This window comes from Kogia breviceps, chromosome 2 (genome assembly GCF_026419965.1).
Source record: "Kogia breviceps isolate mKogBre1 chromosome 2, mKogBre1 haplotype 1, whole genome shotgun sequence".
NCBI classification, from domain to species: Eukaryota; Metazoa; Chordata; class Mammalia; order Artiodactyla; family Physeteridae; genus Kogia; species Kogia breviceps.
The window spans coordinates 11805073-11823951 of NC_081311.1; the positions used below are offsets into that span (position 1 = coordinate 11805073).

At 50.1% G+C, this 18879-nt stretch overlaps 1 protein-coding gene across 5 annotated transcripts in view; it reads right to left on the bottom strand.

Moving 5' to 3' along the window:
- Positions 1 to 18879, bottom strand: part of GRK5 (G protein-coupled receptor kinase 5) — a 293743-nt gene that overhangs the window by 123329 nt on the left and 151535 nt on the right. For all 5 annotated transcript variants that reach the window (XR_010838817.1, XM_059052466.2, XM_067024552.1 and 2 more), the window contains exon 3: positions 9953 to 10065. Coding sequence is in view for 3 of the 5 variants with exons in the window: in XM_059052466.2 (XP_058908449.1) it covers positions 9953 to 10065 (113 nt within the window). In the remaining 2 variants the exon portion in view is untranslated. The remainder of the gene's footprint in view (positions 1 to 9952; positions 10066 to 18879) is intronic.

An 18879-nucleotide genomic window follows, 5' to 3' on the forward strand; every position in this document is an offset into this window, starting at 1 on the left:
AACATCCCTTTCAGGTCAGCTCCCTCCCAGCAGAGGCCCGGCTGGGCAGCTGGGCACCACGGTTCCACAGGGCGGCAGCCGGGAGCACGCGGGGACAGGCATCCCCGGGCCGGCATCAAAAGGCCTTTCTTTGAGAGTCCATGTCAGGTCGCCACCACTTGAAGAGCATTTGTGTTGGGAGGCAGAAACCCAACAGAAGGCTTCCAGCTGGGCTCTCCACACCGATTAAGTCACCTGGAGTGACAGGCCAAGCCTCCACGGTGACCCCCGAGAGGGGCTCGTGGGGGACCCGTCCTGAGAGGCCACCTACAGAGAAAAAGCACCACGGCAGCTCGGCTGGGCGGAGCTCAGGCCGATCGCACGACCCGAGGCGGGGGACCACCCGCTGTTACGGGAACACCCTTGCCCAGGTAGTGGGCCAAAGCTGCTGAAATCAGCTTCAACCAGAAAACATAGGCAGCAAATAAGAGGCTGGGCTGGGCCAACAGCCTAGAATTTTCCTATTAGAGTGGGATCTGGAAATGGCAGCCAGACAATTACTTCAACGAACAGAGAGGTAAACCACATGCCAGGACGCCCCCGTGACCTCCATCCGTAAGAATTCCCTCCAACCAGGGAGGGTGCTGGGCTTGTCCCCTCCTCCCAACAGAGGGGACGCACACTGTCCTCCCTGCTGTGTGGGCCATTTGAAACCTTCTCCTGCCCAGAGCTCAACCCTAACAGCCAGAGCACCAAAGAGCTCCTGTGCCAGTCCACGCGGAGGGTATTTCTCTTCCCCAGATACATCCACGGTGCCAACGGAGGGAGGCATTTAATGAGCCTTCTCTTTGCACGGTGATTTATGACAAACACAGGAATGGCCTTTGGGGAGGAGACGCTGTAACACAAAGAGCAGAATACTACATTGAGTTTAAGGCGAAGAGAATTATTTACGTATCTGTACTTGCCAAAGAGTATAAACATCTGTGTACATCCTAGTTTATAAACCTAATATTTCATTCTCTTGGCTGGCTCTAACTGCATCATCCATCTCAGAAAATGCTAATAAAAATATGTCCTCTTTTAAGACACATTTCCCTCCGATGAGTTTTTAAAAACATGAAGACTGAAAACCGGTACAAGGGGCCCTGCCACGTTTTCACAGAAGCCGGCACTGGTTCACAGAGCAGAGTCTGAGCTGAATTCCTCTCGGCCTCTGACCAACTCGAGATGTCACCTCCTCCTCTGGGGAGCCCTTCTCCTGCCCTGGCGGGAAGATGAAGTCAGAGAGGCTCTGAGGTCTCGCCACCTCCGGCTTCTGTCATTGCCGATGTGGTCAGCTTTTCCAGAGTCCTCGCGGCAGGGACAAGTGACACGCCCGGCTGGCAGGGCTGCTCCCCGTGGCTCTTTCTGGAGAAATGCCCGGCTCCTCCCACCTTGGCCTCAGCGCCTTGCTGGTGCCCGGCCATGGGGGTGGGGGTCTCCGTTTGCCCCTCTGGAGTCACTCCCCAGCCTGCTGCGGGGCAGGTGACAGGTGACAGTGAGGGTGGGGAGTTCCCTGCGGGCTCCCTCCCCGCCTGGGCACCCGGGCTCCTGGACCCCCTTCTGAAGACCCAGCTCCGCCAGCTGCCTTCTCCACTCCTTCCTGTGTCGGCCCCTCCCCTGTCCCTGCAGAGCTGCAGGTGTGTACAGCGGCCAGAACTGCTTTGCCTGCTGTCCAGCACTCTGTCAACTGTCCTCCATTAAACTCTACTTCATTCACACATGAGCAAGCCATCCATCTCCGCCAGGCCCTTCACTGATGCCTGAACAATCCTTCAGATGGCTGGCATCGCCTGCCCCCTCCCAGCCCCCCAGCTAGAAGGAAGAAGCACTGCAGATGGGGGTGTCCCCCCGGGGCCCCAGCATCAGATGGGCCTGGTCAGCTCCACAGCCTGTGCCCACCTGGGCAGACAGAGTGTTCTCTGGTCTCTGGCTGCCATGTGAGGAGCCCTCGGGCCTGGGTCAGGAAGGGATTCCATGGCCCAGGTTTCAATGGGATGGGCCCAGAGAAAGAAGGGAGGGAGGAGAGGACCCCTGGCCACGCGGGGTACAGACAGAACGGTAGGAGTGACCCCAAAGTCGTGGCACCACAGCCACCAGCTCGAGAGACACATCTTGGCGGAGGCAAACTCAGAAGTTAGGAGGAAAGGGTGCTGACCCTCTCTCGGGGCAGGGGTCGGGGGGAGGTGACAGATTTACAAGTCGCTGTCAGAGAGCACAGAGGGGCTGCGCTCTCACCTGCTGTCTGACCATCTTTCATAGAGCCTCCGCCCTGAGTGGCTCTCTGCCACCCCCGCACCGCCTAGCTGTTCCTCCTCCTCCTCCAGCCCCTGGAATTATTTCTCTGTCCTCACTCCCTCCAGCGCTCATAAGGCCACCGTGCAAAGGTCTTTGACTCTCCCTGTTATTCTTTCAATTCTAAGTGAAAAGAATCCCAACCTAGCCTAATTCAGGCAAAACCGTAATCTCTGGGCTCCTGGAATCCAAGGATGGGTTGAACAACCAAATTGTGGGGAAAATGGAAATGCAGCCTAGCCCAGAACACCAGGAACCAGGGACATGAGCACTTTTGGAACCCGCTCGCTCCAGTGGTACGAAACCTGGCAGCCAGGTTTTTTATTCTAAGCCTCCTCTACCAGAGAAGGACTTCCCTCAAGTCTATAAGCCCCAGAGAAAGGCTCATCCCTGCTCCAAATCAGGTGTGGTTTTCAGGTGACATCATTAAGAACATGGCAGCTTCTACGAGAGCCATGTTGTCTGGGAGTACAGGTGGGACACCCAGGAGACTGGACAATCCCACAGAGGTCCAGTACACGAACCTACTTTTTTACAAGTGGTACTTTTTCAAAATGACCCTGCTCCCAGGCTTTACCAACTGCTCTGAGGGTCTTTATGTCCACCTGAAGAATGATTACCACCCTCCACCCTCCCTCTTCTGGGAGATCACAGCAGTGATAGAAAGACAAAAATAAATACTGGGTATGACTCAAAAATAAGAGAAGCAGAGTATTTAGTTCCGCTGGTGAGGCATTTCAATTCATTTTACAACAAAATTCCAGGATAACCAGACATATCGGAAACCAGGTGATAGCCCACTAATTTCACGTGCCAGAGTTCTGGGCCAGAGTGACTTTTAGCATTTCCTGATATGAGATTCCATTTGTAGTCCATTTGTAGTCATATTTGTAGTCATATTTATAGTCACCAGTCTGTAAAATGCACACTTTAATAATCCTCACATCCTGCTATTCATGTTCTTGAGAAGGCTCTTTCCATACTGAATAGGGCTAACCCACGTAACCACTACAGTATCAGGGATATGGCAGTATGGAACCTCTGAGACCAGGTTATAAAAGACATTGCAGCTTCTACCATGCTCTCTTGGATCACTTGCTCTGGGGAAAGCCAGCCATGTTGTAAGGACACTCAAGCAGTCCACGGAGAGGCTCACATGGAAGACAGCTGAGGCCTCCAGCCAACATCCAGCACCAACCTGCCAGCCATGTGTGCAAGCCTGCAAACAGATCAAGCCTTCAGACGACTGCAGCCCCAGCCAATATCTTGATGTAACCTTTAGAGAGACCATAAGCCAGTAGCACCTCAGTTAACCACTTCCAAATCCTTGACCCATAGAAACTATGAGATGATAAATGTTTACTGTTGCTTCAAGCTGTTAAGTTTTAGGTAATTTCTTACCCAGCAACAGACAATGAATACTTGACAGGTGTCTGAACTTATAGCTAGTATCTCTTAGTTCATTTAAAAATGCTCTTTCTTTCTTTTTCAATCTTGAGTTTAATCAGAAAGCAAGCTCCATGAGGGCATAAACTTACTTCTCCTGCTCACCCTGTAGTTTCCAACAGCTAGAACAGAGTGTGACACATTGGAGACATCTCATAAATGTGCGTTGAGTAAATCTGGTTGAGTATCTGCCAAACCTCCCCTAATCCCAAAGAGAAGAGACCTGAGAACTTTAAGCTGCACCCATGCTTGGGGACAGGAGGGTTTCAAATGAGCTGAGATGCCATCAAGGCTCCCAGAAAACAATTTAGAGAAGAAGTACATCAGTCTTTAAGAGGTCCACGGCCAGACCCTATTGGCCTGTGGAGGTTGACATGAGCCTGGAAGCCCTTCCAATCCCCTGACCAGCTAGGCAAATCTTCTTGGCCCTCCAGAAGCCAAATCTACTCAAGGCCTTGACTTGGGTCACTGACTCCATTTCCCTGGAGGGGAGGGCAATGGGGGAGTCCTTCTCAGGCTCGCAGAAGCTGCTCGACAACCGAGACTAAGGGCCGAATTGCCCCTGCAGTCTGATGAATGATGCACAAACAGTTCTGCTGCCCCCAAATCACCCAGGTCCCATTTTAAAAGAGCCGATGTCTTCTGCCTGACTCGAGAAACTCAGTCTTTAGGACCGTGCAGGGGTGCAGCCTTTCCTGGGGGCTACGTCAGAGCCGACGAAAACAAGATAGTTTTAGAAAACTCCACTTGGTAGAAATTCAGCATAGAGGTGGGAACGGTGTGTACGGCTGTGACTGAGCCAGGGGCGCTGGAGCGGCGTGCAATACCAAGGACGCCACCTCCTCCCTCCTCAGAGTTCCAGTCAGGATGGAAGAAAAAAGGTATTTCAGACGAGCGTTGCGCCAGCCCTGGAAAACTCAGTAAAGTCTTCATGCGTAAAAGAGGTGTTCCAAAGGCTGTTCATTTGACGCGTCAGGATGGGCAATGAAAGGCCTTGCTAATTCCCGGAGACGCAGACAAAAACGCGAGGGGATGGGGTGTGCCTCTCACGAGGGGCGGCGGCGTTAAGGCATATGTAAGGAGCATCTGATGCGTCAACACAGGGAGCCAGACTCACATTTCCTTTCCAAAAGAGAGATCTTGGTACAGGCCCAGCAAAAGAGAACGTCTGCACGACCAGAATGAAAATACGCATCCACTGGGTTTTTTTTTTTTTTTCCTTCTTCTTCTCAAACTGTCTATAAACGTCTAATAAGACACGTGGCTGGAAAATTCCACTGGCTCCTGGGTTTCGCCTTGCCCTGCTCTGCCTCATCAACTCTCCAGACAGGTCCCAAAGCTGCCGATGCCTCATCTTTTCCAAATGGAGAGGAGCCTTTGTCCAGGGCTCAGACTTTGATCCTCAGCTACACCATCCATGTTCATCTCCTTGGTGAGCTCATCCAGCCCATGGCTCTAAGTACCAGCTATATGCTGACAACTCCCTATTTGCTATTTCCAGCCCAGACCATTCTCACAAACTCTGGATTCTGACACCCAGCTCCGCATGGACATCTCCACTGGGCTGTCTGGTAGACATCGGAAGCTGAGCGTGCCCCAGGTGAAGACCCTGACCTCCCCCCAGACAAACCTCTCACAGCGTTACCCTCATTCCATCCTTCCACTGGTTTAGGTCAACACTTTGAAGTCATCACCAACTCTTCTCTCTCACCCCCGGGGCATCAGAAAATACTGTGAGCCCCCAATCCTACCACTTGTCACCACAGCCGGCTGCTTCCACCCTGGCTTGAGCAACTACCCGCTCTCACCCATCAGAGCTCCCCACTCTGACCCTTGCCCCCCATAGCCTCTTCCCAACACAGGAGCCAGAGGGACCCTTTAAGAACCTAAGTCAGACCATGGCATTGCTCTGCTCAAAACCCTTCAGTGGCTCCCCTGCTTCACTCAAAGTCAAGAGTTCCTCAATGGCACAAGGTCTTGGATGATTGTCAGCTTTCCTAGACCCCTCTGCCCTAGCTCCCTCCACTCCAGCCATGGACACCAGCTCCGAGTGAGTCCTGAGCATCGATCACCCGTCAGGTTCAGTGTTGTGAGGATTCAGAGATGATGAGCTATGTCCGTGCCACCCAGAGACTTCCAGTTAGTGGAGGAGAAAGGCACACAAAGAGAGCCCTACTGGCTACATTCATCAGGCGTCTGTGACATGCCGGACACTGCCCTGAGTGGCATGAACTCATTCAGTCTCTCTTCAACACGTCCACCATCATCAGGTACAACTACAGCCCCGCTTACAGATGAGATATGGGGCACAGAGGGGTCAAGCACCTGCCCACGGTCTCCCTGGCAGCTGAGGTGGTGCCAGCATTGCCTCAAGGTCTGTCTCAGGGGCCTGCACCCCCCCCCGATGCACCATTCTGCCAGCACTGTGCAGTAATGAGGCTCAGGTGTGTGTTGAGGCCTGGAGCAGAGGGGCACATGGGGAGAGAGGGCGGATGGGCAAGGCTTCTGAGAGCAGAGTGCAGGGGGATGAGTTGGCATTCACCAGGCAGAGGGGGCCCGGGAGGCATTTCGAGTAGTGAGAGGGAGGGAGTCAGGGCTGAGAGGCTTTAACCAGCCTGGCCAGTCAAAGCCACCAGAGGCAGATGGGGGCCAGAACGCAGGGCTCAAGAAAGACCCCGTGTGAAGGCCAAGGATGAAAGGGTGGGCAGGGGTCTGCTGGTGGAAGGTCTAGTAGGTCAGCCTCAGAACTTGGACTTTGTTCTGGATGTCAGTGTTTCCCAACCCTGGACATACACACAGTACAGTCCTGAGAGATGTGAAAACTGCCAATGTCTGTTACAGACAGTGGCCAATCCAGTGGGAGGTAATGAGCACCCCTAGTGCCAAACTGTAGTCTCTAAGTACCATTGCCCAGTAAAAGGAACCAGGGCTCCTTGGAGAAATGACGAACTCTAGGTGGAGGGCAGGAAACACACAAGATGAGCCTGAACACTGCATCACACCAGACAGCGAGGAGGCTGCCAGTGACCACTGGGGTCCTCTCAAGGGCCCAGAAGCCAACCTGAAGGGCTCCCACAGACCAACAATGAAACCATGGAGCACCAATGCATCAAAATGCCCCATGTTTATCATTGGAGGATGCTAGTGAACCAATGTGGTACTTTGAAAACATAAACATGGGGAAAGAATCAAGCAATTCCTATATGAACTTTACCACTGGGTAACCAAACACGAACTGAAAGGAAGTGTTTCCCAGTTAGCAAATGAAGAAGGAATGACAGAATGTCGCCATGTCACAACCCCTAATTAATCAATAGATTTGGGTATTGAATATCAATGGCTGCTGCCATCTCAAAAAGACAAACACCATATATTATAAGTCCCCTAGCAGGGACTTCCCTGGTGGCACAGTGGTTAAGAATCCATCTTCCAATGTAGGGGACACAGGTTGGATCCCTGGTCTGGGAACTAAGATCCCACATGCGGCGGGGCAACTAAGCCCGCGTGCTGCAACTAGAGAGAAGCCAGCGCACGGCAATGAGGAGCCCGCATGCCACAATGAAGGATCCCGTGTGCCGCAGCCAAGACCCAACACAGCCAAAAATAAAATAAATAAATATATATATTTTAAAGTCCCCTAGCAGAAGAGCCTGAAACCACTTATGAAGTCAGTCCCCTACCACCACCAGATTGAAACTGAATCTGACCGAGTTTCTAGATTCAATGAGCAATTTACAAGAAATATAGAGGAACTTATTAGACGACACATGGGGGTGAGAACACAACATTCAGACTATGCGACGCTCTTGGAGATGGTTATAAACTGTTAAGACATGCATTTACAAAAAGCATGAGAAAATCAGAAATTTGAACACTGATGATATTTGATTATTAACACTGATTATGTGATGATAGTAACAAATTCCTTTTTTTAGCTGTGATAATGGTATTGTGGTTTTTTGGTTGAAGAGCCCTCATCATTTAGATATACATGCTGACATGTTCACAGATAAAATGACATAAGTGAGATCAGCTGAAAAATGAGCCAGAGGGGAGGATGTGGGTGACACAAGGTTGGCCTTGAATCCATAATTGTTGAAGCAGGGTGAAGGGTGCATGGGGGTTCATTATGCTATTCTGTAGACTTTTACTTTTTATAGTTTGAAATTTTCCATAATAAAAAGTTATGAAAATACCAGGCCCCGTCCCCAGAGAATGAAATTAATGAGTCTGGGCTTCAGCTCAGGCATTGGTATTTTTTTTAAGGCTCCCCAGGTGTTTCTACTGCTCAGCTGAGGTTGAGAACTATGGTAATCACTTGCATGCGTCATGCGAGAGCCTGCATGGAGACCAGGAGAGAGGTTATAGAGGGAAGGGAACTGGGCTGGGAGAAGTCAAGGAGCCAGGCAAAAAAGAAATAAATAAAAACACATGAGCAATAAATAAAATGAAGTGATAAAAGAAAAAAAAGGAGCCAGGCACATGGTCCTTGATCGGGTTGGGTGAAGAATGACGAGCGGGAGGGGTCAAGAACAATGCAAAGATTTCAGGGGTGGGTGATGGAGGGGTGCTGGTCACTGGAATAGGGAACATGTCAGGGCTGGTAGCTGTGGGGAGCTGGGGGAGGGTGCTGAGTTTGTTAAGGATGTGTTGACTTCAAGGGGCCCATGTGACTTCCGGTGGAGAAGTTCAGGGGATAGTTTGGCCAGTGGGTCTAGAGATCCACCTTGAGACCCTGAAGCAGACACAGAAAGTTGGGCCCCATAGGGCTGTCCCCCACACCAAGCCAGAGGTCAGGATGGCTGCAGCCAATGATGGCATTAGGGTCTCTAGGAAACAACAGCACCTTGGCCCCCTGCCTTGGAAAGGGGGGGCCCAAATGACCCCATTCCTTTCATGACTGACCATGATTCATCTTTCACCTCCCCACTCCTTGTCCACCTTCCTTGGATAGACACCCAAAGGGCAGTAGGCCAGGCTGAGGTGCCCTGTCCTCCCAAGCAAGTGTTGAGGAACTCCTGTGTGTTCGTTCCTACATCCTGCCCTAAAAGCCCACACAGATCAATCAGCATTTGTTTTTTGTTTTTTTTAAAATTGAAGTATAGGCGATTTACGTTTCAGGTATATAGCAAAATGATTCAGTTATATATATATGCACACATATATTTTCTTTTTCAGATTCTTTTCCATTATAGGTTATTACAAGATATTAAATATAGTTCCCTGTGCTATACAGTAGGTCCTTGTTGTTTATCTGTTTTATATATAGTACTTTGTATCTGTTAATCCCAAATTCCCAATTTATCCCCTCCCCTCCCTTTCCCCTTTGGTAACCTTAAGTTTGTTTTCTATGCCTACAAGTCTACTTTTGTTTTGTAAATAAATTCATTTGTATTATTTTTTTACATTCCACATATAAGTGATATCATATGATATTTATCTTTCTCTGACCTACTTCACTTAGTATGATCATCTCTAGGTCCATCCATGTTGCTGCAAATGGCATTATTTCATTCTTTTTTATGGGTGAGTAATATAGCATTTGTTAAACAAATGAATGACCAGTACATCTGAAGGAAGTCCCGGTGGTGTCAGTCACAGCTGTGTATGCCAGCAGCCAGTGCAGCCAGCAGCTGTCAGATTGCCTTGAAATGGCCAACACATGTTCCTCCCACAAACGTTTACTGAATGCCTGTATGGGCTGGGCACAATGCCAGGTAGAGGTGAACTGGAAGCCCAAGGGCCCTGGCCTCAGGAAGCTTGCGTTCTAGTGGGGAAGCAGACAGTAAACAAGCACACAAAGAAACACAAGCTTTGGAATTTTAGAAAATGGGTTCTCAGCTGTAAGAAGGGGCCTGGGAATCCAACACCTTGGGGTGTTGGGAAAACCACCCAACTTCCTAGGTACTACTGCACAACAACCCAGGGTCCCAGAATCAGAGAACTGACAGAACCTCGTGTTAAAGCAGCAGCAACCGAGGCCCAGCGTGGGAGGTGGCCCCCCCACGGTCATGCAGCAGGTGATGACCTGGAGACAAGTCTGCATCCTCAAAGTCTGCACTGGCAGTTTCTTAAGCAACAAGTTTATTCTTTATCCACGTCAGCCACGTGGTCTATCTTTTCCTTTGGACAAAAACGATCGCTGATCACAAAGGACCAAAGGGCTCTTCCCCCCAGTGAAGGGACTTACCACTGAGTCCAGGAACTGAATGTAAGACTCCAGCCCAGGTCTGGTTTCGCAGAACTGCCGGAAAAGCAGCCTCCCAATTGGCTGCTTGTCACATAAACTGCAGTAATCTCTGTCTAGAGATAAGAAAAGAAGAATACGGTGAGACCCAGAAAGGGCCAGACAGAGCCATCAACCCACACCTGGGTTCTTGCCTCAGAGAGATGGAGCAAGGTGACTGGCAAACTGTCAGGACCCTTTATCCACCTCCAGGCTCTGCTGACTCAGAAGAGTCAAGGTCAGTGTAGAAAGAGGGGCTAGTTATGACCTTGCCTCTCTACTCCCCGGCCCACTTCCTTTCCCATGCCCTGATTTCTGTACGGAGATGCTAGCAGTTCTGGGGACTATGACTCTGCCCCTGATTGCCTGATCCGCATGTCATGTTCCTTGGTTACAGTGACTGCATAAGGGTGGTGGGCATGTAACCCAAGCCAGTAGAATCAGCGTGAACCACAGACGCTGCCTGGCACGCTAAGCCAAGGTGTTCCCTCTTCCTCCGGTACTGGGGTGCATGGGTGTGAGGCCAGGGTCTGCTGCAGTGTTCTTGATACTGCGCAACAAGCTGCCGTGAGGATAAGGTTGACATACAGAGGAAGTCAGAGCTGGGAAAATTATGAGTAGGTGCTCTGGTGAAGTTATGAATCTCTGGATCACGCTATGCCTGCAGCCCAAACCACATCTGAAAAGCTTATTTATGAGCATTATTTAGGGAAATTTGAAAAAACTTTAAAATGACTTGTAATTCAAATATTCTAATGAATACAGTAAACAAAATTTCATATTTGCCCAATTGGAGCAAAGCCCAGTCTTAGAACGCTTCAAACTATGAAAACCCTGTATTTTCCAGCGGAGGAGCTAGAGGTACAGAGACAGGATGTGACCAGACAGACCTCAGCCACTCAGTAGCCAAGAGAGTTCTGAAGAGGAAATACAGTGCAAGACTCAAAGCACAGAGGCCTAGAGACCAGGGTTCTAGCTAATGACTTGCTGTGTGACTTCAAGCAACACACTTGCCCTCTCTGGGCCTTAGTCTTCCTCTCGAAAATGAAGATGCATGTTGGAGGTAAGATGGGAGGGTCCCTTCTTGGTTCCTCCTGCAATGACTCTGCAAGAGGCTTTCTCTGGGCAGAAAGGTGCTCAAAGGTCTGGCTGAGACTTGTTGCCTCAGACCCTCCAGAGCACTGAAAATTAGCCCTTTGATTTTGTGGCTGCACCAGGAAAACTCAGGTGACTTCGTGGGGAAACCAGGAAGAGGGTGAGGTAGACCACGGTTAGAAGAGCTACCTGGGAGGATGGAATGACTGTATCCTTGCCAACTGTAGAGGAGGCAGGAACCGCCCCCTGGAGATATGGAAAACAACAAGGAGACAGGAACAGAACCATCACGCCCACTCATTTTCATACCCAAAGAGTTTATCCACAGAGGTACAGCCATTACTTGTAGGGAGCGTGGTGGCTGTGAGCAAGGGCTCTGGAGCTAAAACCCAGGTTCAGGTCCCAGCCTCACTACTGACTGCCTGTGTGCCCCAGGGCAACTGACCTGACACTTTATCCCTATTTCCTCATCTGTAAACTGGGAACAGTCATCGTACTATCTCTTGGGAGCAGTGAGAGCCTGGCACAAAGGAATTGCTTAATAAACACCATCTGTTATCATCGTGGAAGTGGGGGTTTTGGTCTGTCCCATCTCCCTTCCCTTGGGGGACCTCCTCTCCGTGAGTCTGTAAAATACCATCAAAGGGTCCTAAGGGAGCAACTCCTCCCAATCCTCAGGGATGGGCACGTGACTCAGTCCTGGCCAATCAGAGCCCTCTGTTTCATGGCCACAATGATCGATTCAGGGCATGTGACCCAGGGGGCCTTGGAGTCCTTCCAGGGTTTTTGGTAGAGCATCCAGAAAAGACACTTGTTCCTCTCTGGGATGACAAGGCCTTAGGACTGGTCAGCCAAGAGCTGCCACGGCTGTCTTTCCCACAAGCGAGAGCCCATGGAGAATGAAGCCAGCGCAAGGGAAGGACAGCTGAGTGAGGAAGGGAAGCCTGGAGCTGTGGCACAGAAGTCCCCGAAAGGCAGCTTACTGAGGCCCGCCCAGCGCCTGCACCGTTAGCCATCGCCATCTGTCTTTGCTTAAGCCAGTCCGTGTTGGGTTTTCGTCTCTTGCAACTGCAAGAACTGACTGGGGCTGGAGAGTTTTACAGCCCATTTCTCCTTTCATGGGTAAACTGCTTGAGGGCAAGAATGGTTTTTGTAGGAATCCACCAGTTCTAAGTACACCTGGTATCAGAAGGCACTCACACATTTCTCATGCTCTCTTGAGTCAAGTGGATGAGCCACCTTGCAAGTCTCCCCTCGGCCCCCCCTCACCTGGTTTGGGGGCTGAAACTAGCCTTGAACTATTGCCTTAACTCAGCTTACCTTTCCATGCACAGATGGTTCGGGAATAGCCACTCCAACAAACATTTAACTCACCTCATCGTGTGCCAGGATTGGTGGGGGTCGGGAGTGGGGGGAATGGGACATGGTCCCAGCCCTCAGCGGTCTTGCATTCTGTTGGAAAGGGTGTGTGTGGCGGGGCGGGGGTGAGCAGACAAGATCCCAAGTGACAGTAATAAAATGTCAAGTTATCATCAGCCACAGGAGGGAGTCTGGGTTGGAGGGAGCCAGGAGGGTGACAGGTCTGGAGCCTGCACCTGTTAGCACGGTGCCCTACAGACACAGCCTGCGTTCTCACCACCCCCCACTCAGCCTGATCCCCCAAGGAGAGGAAAACAAACTTCCCCGTCCTTCCCAAGTCAGCTGAGCTTCCCCAGCACAAACACAGAACAAAGGAAATTACCTTGTGTGAAACTCCCATTTTATTCAATTATGGCAGAGTGCCACATTGCTTATGTGATTTGAGCAAGGGGCCCTCCCCCATTTCCAAAAACAATTATGAGATTTCATGTACCATATTGTGATTCCTCAAGGGTTCATCTGACAGGATTTTTTCTCTCCATATGGCGTGTGCTGTCAGTATGGAAACAAAGCCGTTATAAACTCACAGCACAGTAAACACCATGTGATTCCAACACAAGCTGTCAGCACCTCAGTTCCGTGCCTCTCCCAGCTGTACAGAGGATCCCAGGCAAGAAAGCCATGCGTTGGAAGCCCAGGAAAAATAGGATCAGTAATCATCTATTTGGATGTTTTCTCAGCTTTAAATAAAGATAAATGGGCTTATCCTCTGAGGAAGCACCGCCACCACTAAAATCAAAGTGCAGAGTCTGCAATTCCTTTAGAAATGGAGAACGAGGCCACAGAAGGAAGAATGTGAATTTGGGATTTGATCAAGGTGACAGGAAAAGGCGCAGATCAAAGTTCTTAATGCGTCAAGGGCAAGTCCGAGGGGCAGGTCACTTCGGGAAAGTCAGAAGACACTGAAGTTGAAAGCACAAGTTGCTCTGTAATACATTATCAGAGCAGATCCTTTCTAGTCGGTTTCTACGGAAGCCAGCCATGCTGTAGAAATACAGCTTGGAAGTGCCCTGCCCACAGCCCTTCTCCCAAGGGTGTCCTGTTTGGGTTAGTGGGGGGGAGTACCCAGCACAGAGGGGCAGGGTTCTGTCTCTGAATCTCTCTCTCAGGTGGGGAGGCCCCTGGGATGCTGTGTACACAGGCACACATGCACAGTCTACACACAAACATATACACCAGCTCTTCTGAGTGTGAAAATCCTGCTTCTGGCCATGTCCTTCATTGATCTTTCCTTCCAAGCCAGAAAGAGTCTGTCGTTATGTAAGATATGAGGGGCATCAGGCTCCCTGCCCCCAGAGTATTCACCGATCATCTAATCATTCTAGCCTTATTCTTCTGGATCCTTCATTCATTCAACAAACTCTCTTCCAAGGTCTCTTGCTTTTTGATACCAGAAGGCTCCTTCAATTTTCAGACTCTTATTGAATTGAACACCTGGGGGGGTGTGGATGAGTGGGTGGGAGGAGACACACCTCATACCCATTGGCAGGTTAATGATCCACAAACAGGCTTGGAGTTAACAGCTGGCTGTCAGCTGAGACCAAGAATAGGGGTGTGGTCTTTGTGATGTGACATTTGACCTCGGCTGCAGTAACATTGGTCTGGTGGACACAAAACTGAAGCATGTCCAGCGGAAGGTGAGGGAAAAAGGGGTCCAGAAAGCCCATTATAAGCTCTGAACTTATAGTGCCCTGGACCAAGGGGCAGATTGCCCCAGGGAGGGCTAGGGCCCACCAGCACCCAGGAGGACGGGGGGCAGATGTGCTGGAAAGGCAGCTGGGCTCAGACAGGAAAGGCCTGGACTCCAAGGCCAAGGAGACTGGAATGGATTCACTGCCCCACTGCGGCATCAATGATTTCATTCAGAGCACAAAGGATTCAAGCGCAGTGCATGGGAAGGTGGACAAAAATGGGGTGGGAGCCACGAGCCTGAGACATTTACGGAGGAGGTCACTGGTTTGGGAGCCATTCCCACCTGTGGTTCAAGTCCCGGCCTTTGGGCAGGGAGGACGCAGCCGCTGTGGTTGGGATCCTGCTTTGGTGAGAAGCCGAACTGAATTGGCTTTAAGGAAACCACATGTCGTTTGCTTCTTCGAGGGCTTGACGCCTCCCAAGCACGCCCACGGCTGGTCCAGGAAAACAAGACTGCCACTCCTTCCTGCAGCACCCCGAACTCCTGTCATGCCTCAGACAGAACCAACGTTCCCTCAGCAAGTTCACAGACACTGGCTGAGCCCCTTCTGGGCACTTCATTCCAGGCCCTGTCGCAGGGGCACCGCTTACAGGAGACGGGCTCCGCAGGCTTTGTCTTTGTCCTAGCAGTTCGCTTACCGGCCCAGACAGGAGGGAGGCACATTAACAGGCAGGGCTGGGCAGGGCAGCCACAAACAAAGCTGCACGCGCAGGGCTGCCAGAAATGCCCCAGCTGCAGGGGCACACACACTGCTCTCCTGGTTTGGATGGGTTTCGGTGGAGGTGCCCAGGGGAGGGCTCTCTGGCGCATGGGAATGGGAGTGATGGGCTTGCCAAAGGCAATGTAAATCGTCAGCAGGGGAGAGGCTGAGTGCTGGGGAAGGAGGAGAAGGTCAAAGCCAGAGAAATAGGGCCAGAGGTGGGGGGAGGGGCAGGGAGCAGTCACAGGGCAGGGACAAGCCTGGGACAAAGTGTTAGGGCTAGATCTGCGGCCACTGCAGGGAGGCTTCAAGAACGGCTTCAAGTGTATGGAGGTTCCTCAAAAAATTAATACGATCCAGCAATTCCACTGCTGGGTATTTATCCAAAAGAATTAAAATCAGTATTTCAAAGAGGTATTTGTACTCCCATGTTCACTGCGACACTATTCGTAACAGCCAAGATGTGGAAACAAACGTAAATGTCCATCGACCAATGAATGGATTTTTAAAATGTGGTATATGCATACAGTGGAATATTATTCAGTCTTAAAAAGGAAGGAAATCATGTCACGTGACAACATGGGTTAGTCTTGACGACACTATGCTAATTGAAATACGCCTGTCACAGAAGGGCAAATTCTGCATGATGCCACCTTTATGAGGTATCTAAAAGAGTCAAACTTGGGCTTCCCTGGTAGCCTAGTGGTCAGGATTCCGGGCTTTCACTGCAGTGGCATGGGTTAAATCCCTGGTTGGGGAATATACCGCAAGCCGCGTGTTGTGGCCAAAAAAAGAAAAAAATTTTTAAATAAAATAGTCAAACTCATAGAAACAGTAAAACAGTGGTTGCCAGGGATTGGGGGAGGGGGAAATTGGGAGCTACCGTCCAATGGATATAGTTTCAGTTATGCAAGATGATTAAGTTCTAGACATCTGCTGTACAACACTGTGTCTGTAGTTAACAACACTGTATTGTGCACTTAAAAATTTATTAAGAGGGTAGATCGCATGTTAAATGTTCTTACCAGGGTAATTTTTAAAAAAGAGAATGGCTTATAAAACACAACGAAATATTGCCACTTGCAGCAACGTGGATGGACCTAGAGAATATTATACGTAGTGAAGTGAGTCAGACAGAAAGACAAATACTGTATGATATCACTTATATGTGGACTCTAAAAAATAATACAAATGAATCTATATACAAAACAGAAACATTCACAGACATAGTGTAACAGGGAAGAGCTAAATGGGACTCCATGTTTGATCTGTTTCTTTGACTTTAACCTTTGCTTTCCGTTGCTTTTGCTATTATAATCACACATAATGGCCTGCCTCAGGGAACCCTGCCCCTCTGCCTGAAATGTTAAACCAAAGTGCCTCTGTTCAGCTCTCAGGGAGACCATCTGACCCCGCCCACCTGCGGATGGCTGCAAGAAAGAAGAAATTAACACATCCCCTCCCCCCACCCCACCCCACCCCGCCCCCAGGCTGGCCATTCCAGGGGGTATTTGCAAAACTTATGGCCTTTTTACTTTCCTACCCCATCTCTTCCCCCTCTCTGTGCTATAAAAGAAACTGGCATGCAAACCCCGAGAAGATGGTTTATCGGAGACCCTAGTCTGCCATCTTCTTGGTCTGTCGACCTTGTCTCAACACCTCGTCTCTGATTCAATGGCCTGTCATGCGGTGAGCAGAGCAAGCTTGGACTCGTTAACAATAGGAAACAAATGTATGGTTACCAAAGGGGAGAGGGAGAGAGGGAGGGACAAATTAGGAGTATGGGATTAACAGATACAAACTACTACACACAAAATAGATCAGCAACAAGGATGCACTGTAGAGCACAGGGAATTATATTCAATAGCTTGTAATAACCTCTAATGGAATATAATCTGAAAAAATATATGTAACTGAATCACTTTGCTATATACCTGAAATTAACATAATATTGTAAATCTGTTATACTTCAATTAAAAAGAGAGAGAGAGAGAGAGAGAACGGCTTAAAGAAAATGGACAGAAAGTGATAGCTTGCTTGGGGATAGGAGGTGAGGCACAAAGGGACACGAATCAGCACAGTGTTATCTGAGGGGTTGGCAAGTAAATTTACTTGGTAATGAAGGTAACTGCCTTAGAATACATGTGCAAAGCATGCCAACATATGCATTTTTGCAACACACATGTCCTGAAGTTTCTAGGCACAGCCAAGCCTACCTTAAAGGTCAGGCATGACACTTAACAAGTTGTTAACCAACAGAGGACACAACAAGACAAGGAGCCCTGTCCTTACCACCACCTTGTGATGTCTGGGTGTTTGCCAAGAGCTTCCTCTTGTCTCCTAGCCTGTTCTTGTAATAAGCCATTGACAGTACCCACACCTCAGGACCATTGTGAAGGACACCTGCTATACATTAAATGTGTTCCTCCCCCCCCCCCCCCCCCCCCCCCCCCCCGCCAAATTCATACGTAGAAACCTAATGCCCATTGTGATGGTATTAGGAGGTGAGGCCTGGGAGGTGATTAGGTCATGAGGGTGGAGCCCTTGTGTATGGGATTAGTGCCCTTTAAAAAGAGGCCCCAGCGAGCTCCCTTGCCCTTTCTGCCATGTGAGGACACAGAGAGAAGATGGTCACTTATGAAGTGGCACCTGGACTTCCAGCCTCCAGAACTGTGAGAAATAAATTTGTTATTTTTTTTTTAATAAATTTATTTATTTTTGGCTGTGTTGGGTCTTCGTTGCTGCGCGTGGGCTTTCTCTAGTTGTGGTGAGTGGGGGCTACTCTGTTGCGGTGTGTGGGCTTCTCATTGCGGTGGCTTCTCTTGCTGCGGAGCACAGGCCCTAGGCACGTGGGCTTCAGTAGTTGTGGCACACAGGCTCAGTAGTTGTTGCTCGCAGGCTCTAGAGCGCAGGCTCAGTAGTTGTGGCGCACGGGCTTGGTTGCTCCACGGCATGTGGGATCTTCCCAGACCAGGGCTCGAACCTGTGTCCCCTGCATTGGTAGGTGGATTCTTAACCACTGTGCCACCAGGGAACCCCCAGCTTCTGTTATTTATAAATCCACCCAGGCTGTGGTCTTCTCTTGCAGCAGCCCAAATGGACTAACATGTTATCTAGTCTTGGGCATATCCCTTAACCTGAGGCCCAGGTCCTCACGCATCACACGGGCAATCAGAGGATCAGCAACACACACGAGTGCCCAGGCCAGTGTCAGCACGTAGTGGGTCCTGCACAAATGGTAGCCATTCGGACATCACCTCTGGAGAAGTGGTGGCTTTTACTTCTCTGAAGATTCAGAAAGGAAATGGGATGTAGCCGGTGAAAGGGGGACAAGTCTGTATCAGCACCAAAGAAGGCAAAGCAAAGGCCACTCCTCCCGGCGAGAGCCATTGACTCTGAGCTCCAGGAGGGCAGAGGCCAGGGCTCTGCGGCCCTTCTCCCCCTCCCTCTGAGCCTCCCTCTCAGAGGGAAGACACATGTATCCCCAGAGCACAGGGCTGGGGTTAAAATCTCACAACCCACAGTCAATTCCTTCAAGACTCATGACCCCCAGTGGAATTAGAAACAGGAATGATATTGATAGTGAAGATAAATAAATGCTGTCACTGTTTTCATTCTTTTCGAGTGACATGAAACAGGAACATACTTTCTTAATTAAGAGGCTTTGGTATGCGGATGCTTGGAGGGTCACCAGATTTTCCCAACTGAAAGCCAGAACTCAGGCAGCGGGGACAGCATGGCTCCCCTCATGGCTACAAACTGAAGTGAGGGAGGTCACCACCCCTCCCTCCCCATCTGGCGCCAAGCCCCAGAGGGTGGGGAGCAAGAAGTCATGGCTCTGGGGGAGGGGGTGTCGACCACCTACCTCCGAGACCTGCTCGGGACCGGTTTTTCATTGTTGCCCCTTGGTACTCCTTGAACTTGGGCCAATGAAAATGCACATTCCATTTCAGAAGTAGGAGCAAGAAAGGCAGCTTCCTGAGG